Consider the following 13,773-nt stretch of genomic DNA (forward strand, 5'->3'; position numbering starts at 1 on the left):
GCACCAAGAGCGTCTCCCCTACTCACGAGGAAGCCCCTTTTCGGGGCTCCGGAGTGAAGTGGGGTGAGCAGCGCGGTGCTGCAAACCGATCGCTATTTCCATGGAGGGAAGCCGCACAGCCATCGCCGGAGAGCGCTGACTTTTTCCTGATGACATTTGGACTCTAAATCAAGTACCCGTGAGTAAAAACGGAGAATTGGATCAAGAAATCTGCAAAATTTATGAATTAGGCACGAAGCGGGAAGGTTTAAACAGGAAGTCCGCCTTCCGCTTTTTGTATATAGACTGAAGCAAAGACCTTGCAACCTAATAGCCTGGAAAACTGTTTTAAAGTTGGAAATTTCCTGCATCCACAACCAATAAAACCCCCTTGGAAGCAGGAGAAAAGGGGGGGGGGACTTGACTGTTTAATCCTGCAGGAGGAGAGTAAAGGAATTTAAGTTTCCATCGTCCCAAACCTGGGGACGGGGTGTCGGGACAGAAATTGTTTGAGACGTCCATTGATTGAAAGTGGAGTACTTTGACAGATAGTTTAAAAAAAAGAGAGAAACAAATTACCTTCAACGCTACTTTCTGCATTTCTGCATTTTAAAGAAACAAAGTATCTGAAAATCGAAAGTATTTGAAATCGAAAGTAATCTCCTTTGTTGGATACATTTTAAAAATGGATACAAATAGAAATTGTGTCCCCTAGAGGGAGCCTGTCAGTTTGTTGTTGCAGCTTACTTGGAGACTCTACAGCTGTGAGATTGGGGTCGTGGGACCAGCCGCTTGACCTTGAACAGAAATGTGTTGGAAGGAAGGTTTGGTGTCTGCCCTTGGCATGACAAATGCTTTGCTGGAGCAGCTGCATGAGAAAATGAACTTGATGCATGAAAAGTTGGACTTGATGAGTGCTGTGGCCAGTGAATATGATTTAACAGGGAATAAGGATAAAGAAGTTATACAGCGACCAATTCAGGAATCTGGTCTGACAAGGCAAGTCCAAGGGCAGATGAGGAAGGAAGAGGCAGTGATTACTCCTCAAACAACACAAATGGAGAGATCCAAAGTCCTGCAGGAACAAAAGCCACTGCGTTGGAAGATTGAACTTGGAGAGTGCTTGGAAGTGTTTGAAGTCAAGGAAGCTCTTAACTCTAGTGGGACTATGAAACAGGTGATCAATTATCTTTTGGATAAATATTTTTTGGATTACAAAGATGACGACGGGGACTGGGACTGGGGGGAAGGGGCTAGTCTGACGAAGGAAAATGGAAATTATTACCGGATGGAACCCTCCGGAGACCCACTCCCCAAGAAACCAACAATAGACAAAGAAGTGCGTAAGCACAAACAAGAACAAGAAAATCTGCAGAAGGGGCCTAGAAGAGACTTAAGGGCCTCGGACATAAGAACACCAGATTGATGGACTGGATGTAATGGACAGAAAGGACTGACATAACCCGAAACCAGGAAGAAGGGACGTTGGATAAAAATTAGAGATATCAAGGGAAATTCTTTTGTCAATTTTGGAATTAGTGCAACATTAATGAAATATCAGGGAATATGCTGGAAAGGAACTAAATTGGCGTTAGCAGAAATGATTTATAGATTGTGAAGATTAATTATTTAAATTAAAATTGAGAAACATGGGAAGAATTTGCTGGAATAACGAATTAAATCAGAATACAAAAAGGGAGGTGTGAGGAGGTTCAAGAAATAAGCAAATGAAAAGTTGTAATCTGAGATTTGTATTTTTCTTCTTTTTTTGGTTTTTTCTTTTTTTATTTTTTGCTGTATTTTTCTGTTTTTCTTGTTTCTTTTTTCGTGTTTATGTATTTATGAAAATTTGAATAAATATCATTTTTTTAAAAAAACTAAATGTATTTTTCAGGTTCTTTGACACACGGTATAGCATAGAGAAAAATGGGCAGCTCCTGACCATTCTGAGTGTGGAGGAAAGTGATGATGGAGTCTATTGCTGCACTGCAAACAATGGCGTAGGGGTACCAGCAGAAAGATGTGGTGCATTGCAGGTGAAAATGAGTGAGTATATACCCGCCATGCTGAACGTATAGTTGGCTTTGTCCTCACATGAAAAAGAAATGGCGCTGTGAAATTTTCCATTGTGAACTTTAAAACGTTTTTTCCCCAGAGCGTTTTTTTTATAGCTGTGTAGATGCAGCCTATGTTTCAGTCTATTTCTGCCCTTGGGATGCATCTGTGATTTGGGACATGGTTATGAATTGCTCATAGCTGTGGCAGTTGCCTCATGAGACACCCAACTTTGGGGATGTGTAGTCAGGATAACTTACAGTGAGCCAGTGTAGTGTAGTGGTTAAGAGCGGTAGTCTCATAATCTGGTGAACCGGGTTCGATTCCCCGCTCCTCCACATGCAGCTGCTGGGTGACCTTGGGCTAGTCACACTTCTCTGCAGTCTCTCAGCCTCACTCACCTCACAGGGTGTTTGTTGTGGGGGAGGAAGGGAAAGGAGGGTCTAGAATGCTTTCTCAAGGCACCGTGTCAGCCAGCTGCCATTCTGGTTCTGCCTCCTTGTCTCCCATTATTTCCCAACTTTTCCCTCATCTGCCTCTGAGCTGTGACCTCCCTCAAACCCCTGTTGTAAATCTATACTGTCTCCCTCTTCCTCCTCCCTGGAAGGTTTAGCCTGGGGAGGCGGTCTCCACCATTCCTCCCCTGCCCAGTCCCTGACAGGGGTTCAGGGAAAGCTTTGTTTCTGCTCTGAACTATAAGAAAGTGAATGTACCTATAGCACAAATAGTGAGAGTAAAACAGGGCTGTTGTCTCCCCCACCCTCCTTTTTATAGTCTTACTTGACTTTTGATTATGTGTCAGCTATTGCTATCTCCATCTCATTTTGACCTTTTTCGTTTTAGAACCCAAAATAACCCGCCCACCTTCCAATGTGAAAGTAATAGAAGGCCTGAAGGCTGTTCTTCCATGCACTACGATGGGGAACCCCAAACCTTCAGTATCGTGGATCAAAGGAGAAAATGTTATAAAGGTGAGCAACCTGTTTCAGGTTGGCTCTGGGTTCAAAATACCCTTATTGACCCATCGTCTGAAATCTCCTTAGCCCTGGTGTAAAGCAAATCCCTTCCTTTCTCACTCTGGGCCTTTTTTTTTTGTGCCAGGAAAATGCTCGGATTGCTATTCTTGAATCAGGCAACTTGAGGATTCATAATGTTCGAAGAGAAGACAGTGGTCACTATTGGTGTATGGCAAAGAACAGCCTTGGGACGGCGTACTCAAAGCCTGTAACTTTGGAAGTGGAAGGTGAGTGATCCATAATAATAATAACATCACTAACATGCCACATAATCATATTAGCAGTGATACGTAATCACACGGTCTGAAAAGAACTGAATATGCTGTGAGATGCGGGTGGCGCTGAGGTCTAAACCACAGAGCCTAGAACTTGCCAATCAGAAGATTGGCGGTTCGAATCCCTGCAATGGGGTGAGCTCCCATTGTTCGGTCCCAGCTCCAGCCAACCTTGCAGTTCGAAAGCACGTCAAGTGCCAGTAGATAAAAAGGTACCGCTCCAGCGGGAAGGTAAATGGCGTTTCCATGCGCTGCTCTGGTTCCCCAGAAGCAGCTTTGTCATGCTGGCCACATGACCTGGAAGCTGTCTGCAGACAAACGCCAGTTCCCTTGGCCAGTAAAGCAAGATGAGCGCTGCAACCCCAGAGTCGTCCGCGACTGGACCTAACGGTCGGGGGTCCCTTTACCTTTTATGCTGTGAGAACAATGACAGAGATAGAAGCAAACAGACCTTATGGGTAATGTATAAGTGGAACCAGAATCAGCAATTTCTAGGCAGTAGCCATTGGCTTTTGTCTCTCTAAATGAGCCTTCATGTCCTCATTCCAATATTAATTGGCAGAACTTTCTGACTGTAGCTGGGGAGGAAGCATTTTGAGGTCCATCTTGGGCACTCTGCCATGTTGGACCCCTGGTGACTACAGTGGTACCTTGGTTATCAAACTTAATCCATTCTGGGAGTCCGTTCAACTCCTGAAACCATTCAAAAACCAAGGTTGGGCTTCCGATTGGCTGCAGGAGCTTCCTGCACTCAAGTGGAAGCCACATCAGACCACTGCAGAGAGGCCTGGCATCGTTCAGCCCCTCACAATTAGGGGGCTCAGCTCCTTTCCCCCATACTTTGGGGGGAGGTGAAGTAAGGTGTCTCCAGCCCCATAGGAGCTGGAGCCTATGATCACCACCCAACCAACCACGACTGCTCTCAGTCTTCTCTTCTTCAGGCTTAACATAAATATGCCTACATTTACAAAAATAAGATTTTTTTTATTTTTATGGTACTTCCAGCTGTGACTACTTTCCCCTGTGCACAATCATCCATATTTGATAATGAGTATACCAACTAACCTTGCCCATCTCTTTTTAATACTTTCCTATAGATTATTATTATTATTATTATTTGAAGTTGGCAGCACTTTTACAACAATTTATTTGCTTCTAAATGTCCAAAATATTCAAATTCTGAACACTATGTCCTTGATACATTCCTCCCCCGCACTTAAATGATTTCTTAATTTATAAAACTGCCACTAATGGGGACGGTCTGCTTCAAAATAATCTCTTTAATTCACTCCGACTAATGCACAGACTGTTCTGCACTATGTTGCAAAATCGTACAAATACAACACTTCACCCGAAGGGTTTATCTGCTTGCAGTACTGGAATGCTCATTCTAAATAAACAGTGATGAAAGGGATACAGACTAAAGGCCTTAAAAGTCTTCTGCAGATGTTCCAAACTTGCATTGCTTCCCCCCTTAAGGAATTATGATATTTTAACACAGCTCCTGCTTTAATTTTCCCTCCTATCAAAATTAAGCATTGCACTTAAGATGCGGTCATGGTAGTAAGTAATTTGGTAGGTTATTTAAAAATAAAAATTAATAAATTGTGGCATATGCAGGGCTTGTTTGTTTAGAGAACTTGGAACATTCATCTCTTTTATCAATTTCTTTGTTGTGCAGTTCTTAATGAGAGAAATGCAACAGACGGAGGTATTTTCAGACCATGTGTGCTGTGTTTTAGTGATTATAGCATTAATGATCTTTGCAGTGGCAATATTCCAACCCGTCAACTCTGTTTGGTTGATGACACTAACAACAGCTCAATGGAACTGATGGAGGAAAGAGAACATATGAGAAATTTGGCATGGGCGAATCTTGCAAGCCACTGTATACTCGGTAGAGCCCCATTAATCAAACACGATTTAATCTAAACACCACGTTGCACAAGTTCATTCTGTGCGTTCACGGTGTATTCACCGCACAGAGCAGTATAAATGTAACCACGCGTGGCTGGCATACCCATTTATCCAAATTTCCAATTATCTGAATGATTTGGAAGTCAGCCAGGATAAATGGCTGTGCGTACCTCATTGGCAAACGGCTCGCCTTCGCATACGCAATCTGCATGGTTTAACAAAGTGCACGTCTTAAACAGGGGGCTTTGTAACAATTATGATGATGCATGTGGGTGTCACGAAGCTGTGGCAGTCTCAGAACCTCACGGTCATCCGCAGGACTGTGCTTTCCACATTACAAAATCCAGAGAAACTAGAGAACTCATTGGGCTCAGTCCAGCGTGTAACAAAAAGCAAAGTCTGTGTGAGAAGGACTTGATATGTGGGCATGAATGATGGCACCTAAATGACTTCAGTAGATCTATTCTGGAAAACAGCCATGCAAGAAATATGTAAAATAACTAAGCAAGTATTAGACATCACCCCAGAATTGTCCCTACTAAACATCTTCCAAGACAACAATGCCCATTTACACCACAAAGTACTCATAACCCACCTACTTTCAGCAGCCAGAAACACCATAACCAGACACTGGAGAGACCTGTCAGGAGTAAGCATGGACCAATGGTACCAAATAGTATGGGAAACAGCCCTACTAGAAAAATTAACCAATAAACTGAAACTGACACGCGGACAAACAGAAGAAGACGCCTTTATGGCTCCCCTTTATCACATACACAGCCCAACAAGACAATGACAATAACCCACCAACAGCATACAAATCAATATGGCTAACCTGATCCAAAACACCCACCCACCCCACTCACACACGGAAACAAAGAAACAATCACACCCTAGGCCAACCCCAACCTCTCTCACCACCAAAGGAACACAAGTGAACAGCACAAGCAACGCTGACACCAAACCCTACATACATTAAGCATAACAGAAACACCGCCACCCGACCCCACCCCCACCCATCTTCCCTCCCTCCACCCCTTCTTTTTTTCCCCCCTCCCCCTAATGTCTCAACAAATGAAACAGATTTGTAAAAATGTTACACGGGAAAAATATGAGAGACATTACACTTACTTCTGTAAAACAAGAAAATCTCTAATAAAAAAATTTAAAAAAAGAAAAAGAAAAAAGCAGATCTCAAAAGCTAACCCCCCCCCCGCTTAATCATTAGTCCTTGGCAGGAGACGTGCAAGAACTGCAACCTTCACAATGAAGCTCAGAGAAAGGAGAAGGTTCTTCAGCTTCCTGGTCTCTTCTCTGGACCATGTAATGTCTCTTGACTGTCGTGTTTCTTCTCATGCACCCAAGTCGGCCCCGAATTCCTTGCTTAGGGGAGTTAGATAAATGTCCGCAATAAACTTGAGGGCAAGTCGCTTCTCAAGTTGTCCAATGTGCATCTCCAAACCCTCATTTGCTGTGTTAACAGAATGTTGGGCTTGGAACGGGGGAGGTTTTTTGTATGTGGAAATTGGCAGTGAGAGGGTACTTAATATTTCCCACGCGAGCCAGTTCTCCCCCCGAAAGGGCTGCATCTGGTTATTTTTGCCCCCTCAGCTGGGCTTGATTTCAGTGCTGGAGACCAGCAAGGAAAAATAAATCCATACAGCCTGGGGTGCATTTGCAGGGGAGAATAATTAGTGTTGGTGGAAACTGGTATCCCCTAATGTGCACTGGTTCTTTCTTTGTCCAAGGAGATCCTTGGAAGACTATGGTGGTATATAAATGTCATAAATAAATTAAATGTTATTGGAGAGATGCTTGGTTCATCTCCTTTTGTTGCTGTGTCTGTGGGAACCTTGGGAACAAATGAATTTTTGGTTTCGATCAGAGCGAGATTTCATTTGGTTCGCTGCCCAGTCTGTGTCTTTGGCCTCCAACAGATGATGGGCCCAATCCACCGAGCCCTTCTTTTACGAAAGCCTTTCCCTGCCTCCACATTTTTTAGCAGGAGGCTTCCGGATTGACTGTGTGAACTTCACAACAAGTTGCTAGGCAATAACTGTCCTGATTCACGTAAGACTTTGGGGCCCCATCAAAACTTTGCAGTGATGGTTGTTGTTGCCGTTTTAATTATTCTTTACTATTTCCCTGAAGCATATTGATGGAGATGTAGAATGCTGTTGGGGTTTTTAGTCAGCCCTGTAATATTTGCTGCGGCAAACTTTACAAAGGACAGAGTGCGGAGAATTAAACAAAGGGACTTTAAAGCTTTGTGCTTTAAAGCTTTGTGTCTGAACATTATTATGATTATTATTTGTCCCAACGTGGCGTATTGGTTAGAGCAGGGGTAAAGGTAAAGGGACCCCTGACCATTAGGTCCAGTCATGACCGACTCTGGAGTTGCGGCGCTCATCTCACTTTATTGGCCGAGGGAGCCAGCGTACAGCTTCCGGGTCATGTGGCCAGCATGACTAAGCCGCTTCTGGTGAACCAGAGCAGTACACGGAAATGCTGTTTACCTTCCCACTCGAGCGGTGCCTATTTATCTACCTGCACTTTGACGTGCTTTCGAACTGCTAGGTTGGCAGGAGCAGGGACCGAGCAACGGGAGCTCACCCCGTCACGGGGATTCAAACTGCCGACCTTCTGATCAGCAGGTCCTAGGCTCTGTGGTTTAACCCACAGCGCCACCCACGTCCCGAGCAGGGGTAGTCAACCTTTTTATACCTACTGCCCACTAATGCATCTTTCTTGATGGTAAAATTTCCTTACTGCCCACCAGTGCTTGATGGAAGGAGGATTCAGCTTGTGCCATAGAACCCCCTACTGCCCACCTAGAATCCTGAAACACCCACTAGTGGGCGGTAGGGACCAGGTTGACAACCTCTGGGTTAGAGTGTTGGACCAGGACCTGGGAAAGCAGGGTTTGAATCCCCACTCAGCCATGAAGCTCACGGGGTGACCTTGGGCCAGTGGCCATCTCTCAGCCTAACGCACCTCACAAGGTTGTTGTGAGGATGGAATGGGGAAGAAGAGAACCATGTACCCCAAACTGAGATCCTTCGAAGACTATGGTGGTAAATAGGTAAAGGTAAAGGGACCCGTGACCATTAGGTCCAGTCATGGCTGACTCTGGGCTTGCGGCCCTTATCTCGCTTTGTTGGCTGAGGGAGCCAGCGTACAGCTTCCAAGTCATGTGGCCAGCATGACTAAGCCGCTTCTGGCGAACCAGAGCAGCGCACGGAAACACCGTTTACCTTCCTGCCAGAGCGGTACCTATTTATCTATTTGCACTTTGACGTGCTTTGAACTGCTAGGTTGGCAGGAGCAGGGACAGAGCAACGGGAGCTCACCCCATTGCGGGGGTTCGAACCACCGACCTTCTGATCGGCAAAGCCCTAGGCTCTGTGGTTTAACCCACAGCGCCACCCGCATCCCATGGTGGTATATAAATGTCATAAATAAATTAAATGATAATAATAACTTCTCCGTGGAAGCCCACTCTTTAATACTGAATCAGAGCAAATAACAATCCACGAAAACCCGAATTGCTACAGCGTTAAAGAATAGGTTTTCCTAGGGAAAGAGGCCGGGCAAAACAAACAAGCAAACAAACAAACAACAGCAATGCTTGGACTCAGAGCTTTAAAGTGCAAACCTGTGCCTAGAAACCGCAGGGCAAAAGGGATGAATGGAGAAGCCCACAGTCTTGAGACATCTTTAAAACAATTATTACGGTGTACTATTTCCTGGACTTGAGTCATCAGATGCTCTCGACAGCTGAGCCAACAGACTTGGCTTACCTTTAACTTTATACATGCGGCTAAAGGCTCCTTTACGTGCACAGAACAAGGTCTGGCATGAAAAGAACTTCCTCCCTCATTTCCTTAGGAAGGTAATTCGAACACATCTTATCCTTCCATGCACTTGCCTTTAGGGATTTGCTGCTGCGAATATAGAAATGAGTCGTTGTATTACATGGGTTTTCTACAGGGATGCCAGACAAAAATTCTTCACATGTTGTTTCAGTCTCTGTATTATGGATGTGTCTGCAAAGGTTTCTTCTGATAATCTACTGGTGGAATACATGCAGTATGATTCCCCACCACCACCACTGCTAAATGAATCTGCAACCTATTTGATTTACAGGGCTGGCTTGATTCTGTAAGGCAGGGAAAGGGAACGTCTGCTCCTCCAGATTAGGGCAGTTCAACACACATCCCGAGGGCCACGTGTGGCCCTTGAGGCCTTTTCTGGCAGTCCTCTTTGCCTGCTCAAGCTTGCAATGCAGGAATACACAGCTGTCCCATATGGAGATCAAACTTGCAACCTTATCAGCACCAGGCTCTTACTGGCTGAGCTATCCAGGCATGATTGGGGATGCAATTTGTATAATTTATTCATGCAACAGAAGCCAGCTTTTTGACACAAACCTTTATTTTAGCATGATAGACAGTTTTGGTATTTCTTTTGTAGGGTATGCATAATTCTGTGTACATAATTCTGTGTACAGGACTGTAGAAAACACACACACACACAAACACTGAACCCTCCGGATACGTACCACTCTGGTTACATAACTTTCAGGCTACGAACACAGCAAACCTGGAAGTGTATTCTTCTGGGTTTCGCCGCATGCGCAGAAACGCTCTGCATGCCGCGTGCGTGCGCAGAAGCACTCTATGCGCGTGCGCAGAAGCAAACCTTCGGTTATGGATTTTTCAGGGTGCGCAAGGACCCCCGGAATTAATTAAATCCGTAAACAGAGGATCTATTGTATATGCACAAAAGTACAACAAACTGACATCTTGGTAGTGGCGCCCTCCCTGTGGATGAATGCTCTCCTATCAGATGTCAAAGAGATAAGCAACTTTTAACTTTTAGAAGACATCTGAAGGCAGCCCTGTTTAGGGAAGTTTTTAATGGTTGATATTGTATTGTGTTTTTAATATTTTGTTTGAAACTGCCCACAGTGGCTGGGGCAACCCAGTCAGATGGGTGGCATATAAATATTACGACGATGCTTGTTTTTTGCCTTCAGTAATGATTTGGTTTTACCTCAGATTAGCTTGACTTTCATCTGTTTGATGAGCTTTCCGACAGAGAAATCCCCAAAGTTTTGACCAGTGGCTGACCATGAATATTAACCACAACTTTGTCTTCTTCCATATACAGTTTTCGCCCGAATCCTGAAAGCTCCTGAATCCTACAATGTCAGCTTTGGCTCTGTGGTGACGCTGCGATGTGCAGCAACAGGCATTCCAACCCCTACGGTGACATGGCTTGAAAATGGAAAAGCCGTAAGTATCTTTGCAGTTGCTGGGAACATGTGTGATTCTTCAGCTGAGGTCTGCAGGTAACATGCTGTTGGCTGGATCTTGAGGAGGCCGGGAGTAAAAAAGGAAACACGCAAGAAAATGCCAAAGGCTTTTTGAAATATACTCGGAGTTGAGAGTGGATTTCATGCTCTTTATTCAGCTCATAGGGGTGAGGAGGAATGAATGTTTCCCCAAAATATCTGATTTATATACATTATTTACACAATGGGCTGCACGTGATTGGCTAATTCCGGGATTATCCTGTAGGCCAATCAGGTTGTGGATTCACTTCCACCTGGAGCTGAATTGGGTGGCTCCTGCAGACCAATCATTCTGCTGCATTGTTCTAGGACCAATCATACTGCTGCATTGTTCTAGGACCAATCATACTGCTGCATTGTTCTAGGACCAATCATACTGCTGCATTGTTCTAGGACCAATCATACTGCTGCATTTTGGAACCTATTGTTCTAGGACCAATCAGACTGCTGCATTTTGGATCCTATTCAACTCAGTACATAACACTTTTGCAAAGTAAATAGTGATGCTGAATGAAAACTCAACTCATATTTATCTACTTGTACTTGCACTTTGACGTGCTTTCGAACAGCTAGGTTGGCAGGAGCAGGGACCGAGCAACGGGAGCTCACCCCGTCGCGGGGATTCAAACCGCCAACCTTCTGATCGGCAAGTCCTAGGCTCTGTGGTTTAACCCATGGCGCCACCCACATCCCTAGAATACACACAGAATACCGTGTGTCTATTGGAGGTGGGGAAATAGAAAATGAGATTGATGGGGATTGAATGGAATGAAAGCGAACATGGCTGGCTGGAACTCTGAACAGGAGCACTTTGCCCTGCAACCTTCTGTTGGAGGCCCCACTTGCACTTCCTTAATTTTGTTGAACTTTGTTATCAGTTACAAGGCACTGCTCTCTCTCTCTCTCTCAGGAATGCTATGAACTGAGTGCATGGGGACCCACGATAGGGAAGTATCAGCTTTCCCGCCAAAGTACCGCTCTCTGCATTCTTTTTGTCAGTGGAATGGGTGTAAAACTGGATCTGAATTTGTAGCCTAAATATATACTTGATCTTGTCTCAAGTTTAATTCCTAAATTGATTTATTTTTATTTTTTTAAGGATTAAAAAAAAGCGATTTCTTGAGAGTGAGTGACAGGATTTTTGTACGAAATAAATTGTCATAATTTACCAGGGTCTCACATTTCAAGTTGAAAAGCTGCCCGGACTTAAAAATGCAGTCCCTTGCAATGTTCACGAGGTTTCCTGCAGCTATTTTCTCCTCGTTTCCACGGTGCAAATGGCTTAACGGTGCAGCGCTTAACTGTCTTTCAAGCTGGTCTGAAGTTAGCTGTGCCAAGGCAGTAAGGGATTGTTATTACCTAATGGGAGTTTGGCGACAGAGCTTGCCCCTAGAACTGAAGCTCTTTTCAGTTCTCCCTGCGTTTATTTCCCTGTCCCTGTGAGTTCTATCAGCGAACGTGGCAAGGAAAGTCTCCTTGGCTGTGTGGTCCAGGCTGAGAGCGAAGCCTTCTGACTCAGCCTTCCGAGTTCTCACATTTCCTTTCCAAAATCTGCAGCCAGGACAGAAAGCCACACACACAAAAATTTCCCTGACTTGACAGGGTCCCTTTAAGACGAAGAGGAACAGAAGGGAAAGGAGGTTTGAGGGGCCATGTTGGCGCTACCAACTGCCCGTTCTTAGGTGTTTTAAAAAAAAAGGGCCAAAGCCCAGGAATTATCACATTGCAGAATAGAGGGTTTTAAGGTCAGAAGTAAAATCTCTCACTGCCTCCATCTCTTCCCCTTTTATTTGCCAGGAGGTGATGGGACCAGTGGCCATGATGTTAGTTTTTTTGATGTTGAGCTTCAGACCATATTTTGCGCTCTCCTCTTTCACCCTCATTAAAAGGTTCTTTTAATTCCTCCTCACTTTCACAATCAAGGTTGTGTCATCTGCATATCTGAGGTTGTTGATGTTTCTTCCGGCAATCTTAATTCCGGACTGGGATTCATCCAGTCCAGCCTTTCGCATGATGAATTCTGCATATAAGTTAAATAAGCAGGGAGACAATATACAGCCTTGTCGTACTCTTTTCCCAATTTTGAACAAATCAGTTGGCACGACTAAAAGACTAAATAACAACAACAAGGTCAGAAGGCCTATACCTCCATTGCTCTCTCTGATTATTCTATACCCAATTCTCCCTCCCTCCCTCTCTCTCTCGCTCTCATCATTTTTACTTGATTTTACAATGACCACTCCCCACATTAAATGGGGGACACCCTTTGCTTTTCTGGGTCACCTTCAAAGGTAGCCCCACATAGAGCGCATTGCAGTAGTCCAAGCGGGAATAACCAGAGCATGCACCACTCTGGCATGAACCCAAAGATATGAGGGCCATCTTCAAATATCTTAAGGGCTGTCACATGGAAGATGGAGCAAGCTTGTTTTCTCCTGCTCTGGAGGATAGAACTCGAACCCATGGCTTCAAGTTGCAAGAAAGGAGATTCTGACTAAACATCAGGAAGGACTTTCTGACAGTAAGAGCTGTTTGACAGAGGAACGGTCTCCCTTGGGAGGTGGTGGACTCTCCTTCCTTGAAGGTTTTTAAGTAGCAGTTGGATAGACATCTGTCCTGGATGCTTTATCTGATATTTCTGCATTGCAGGGGGTTGGGCTAGATGATCCTTGGTGTCCCTTGCAACTCTATGATTCTGTAAATCTGGATCTGGTCCACATTGTCATATGTTGTCATAAGTGTGGAGGAAAACCTTAAATGCGTTGCCGAGTTCAGCAGAGTTCCCAAAAATAGACCAGAGGCAATAGCCATAGCTGTCAACATTTCCCTTTTTTAAAGGGAAATTCCCTTATTCCAAATAGGATTCCTCGCAAGAAAAGGGAAAAGTTGACAGCTATATGGCAATAGTACTTCATTCAACAGAGCTTTACTTGTGCTGAAGGCAAATGTAGTGTAATGGTTATCAAATCCAATACAATGAGGTTTGGCTCAGTCCATACAAAATCCAGTTGCAGCATTTATAAACTTAACTCATAATAAGACTAAACCTTAGCACTAAGCATCCTATGTACAGAAACAGAAACACCACACCAGAAAGAAGAGAGAGAGAAGAGAAAAGGTAAAAACCCAGGCTCTTTCTGGCCTATATTTATAGTCACCATGACCTCACTTGGGA

At 44.4% G+C, this 13,773-nt stretch overlaps 1 protein-coding gene across 1 annotated transcript in view; it reads left to right on the forward strand.

Annotated features, from left to right (window-relative positions):
* The window catches only part of MUSK (muscle associated receptor tyrosine kinase), a 59,433-nt gene that overhangs the window by 15,252 nt on the left and 30,408 nt on the right, over window positions 1–13,773 (forward strand). The window contains exons 3-6 of the mRNA XM_083592467.1: window positions 1,874–2,025; window positions 2,878–3,005; window positions 3,136–3,277; window positions 10,415–10,539. Of these exons, the coding sequence (XP_083448593.1) occupies window positions 1,874–2,025; window positions 2,878–3,005; window positions 3,136–3,277; window positions 10,415–10,539 (547 nt within the window). The remainder of the gene's footprint in view (window positions 1–1,873; window positions 2,026–2,877; window positions 3,006–3,135; window positions 3,278–10,414; window positions 10,540–13,773) is intronic.

The sequence above is a fragment of the Podarcis filfolensis genome, assembly GCF_964270895.1.
Source record: "Podarcis filfolensis genome assembly, chromosome: 17".
In the NCBI taxonomy this organism is placed as follows: domain Eukaryota; kingdom Metazoa; phylum Chordata; class Lepidosauria; order Squamata; family Lacertidae; genus Podarcis; species Podarcis filfolensis.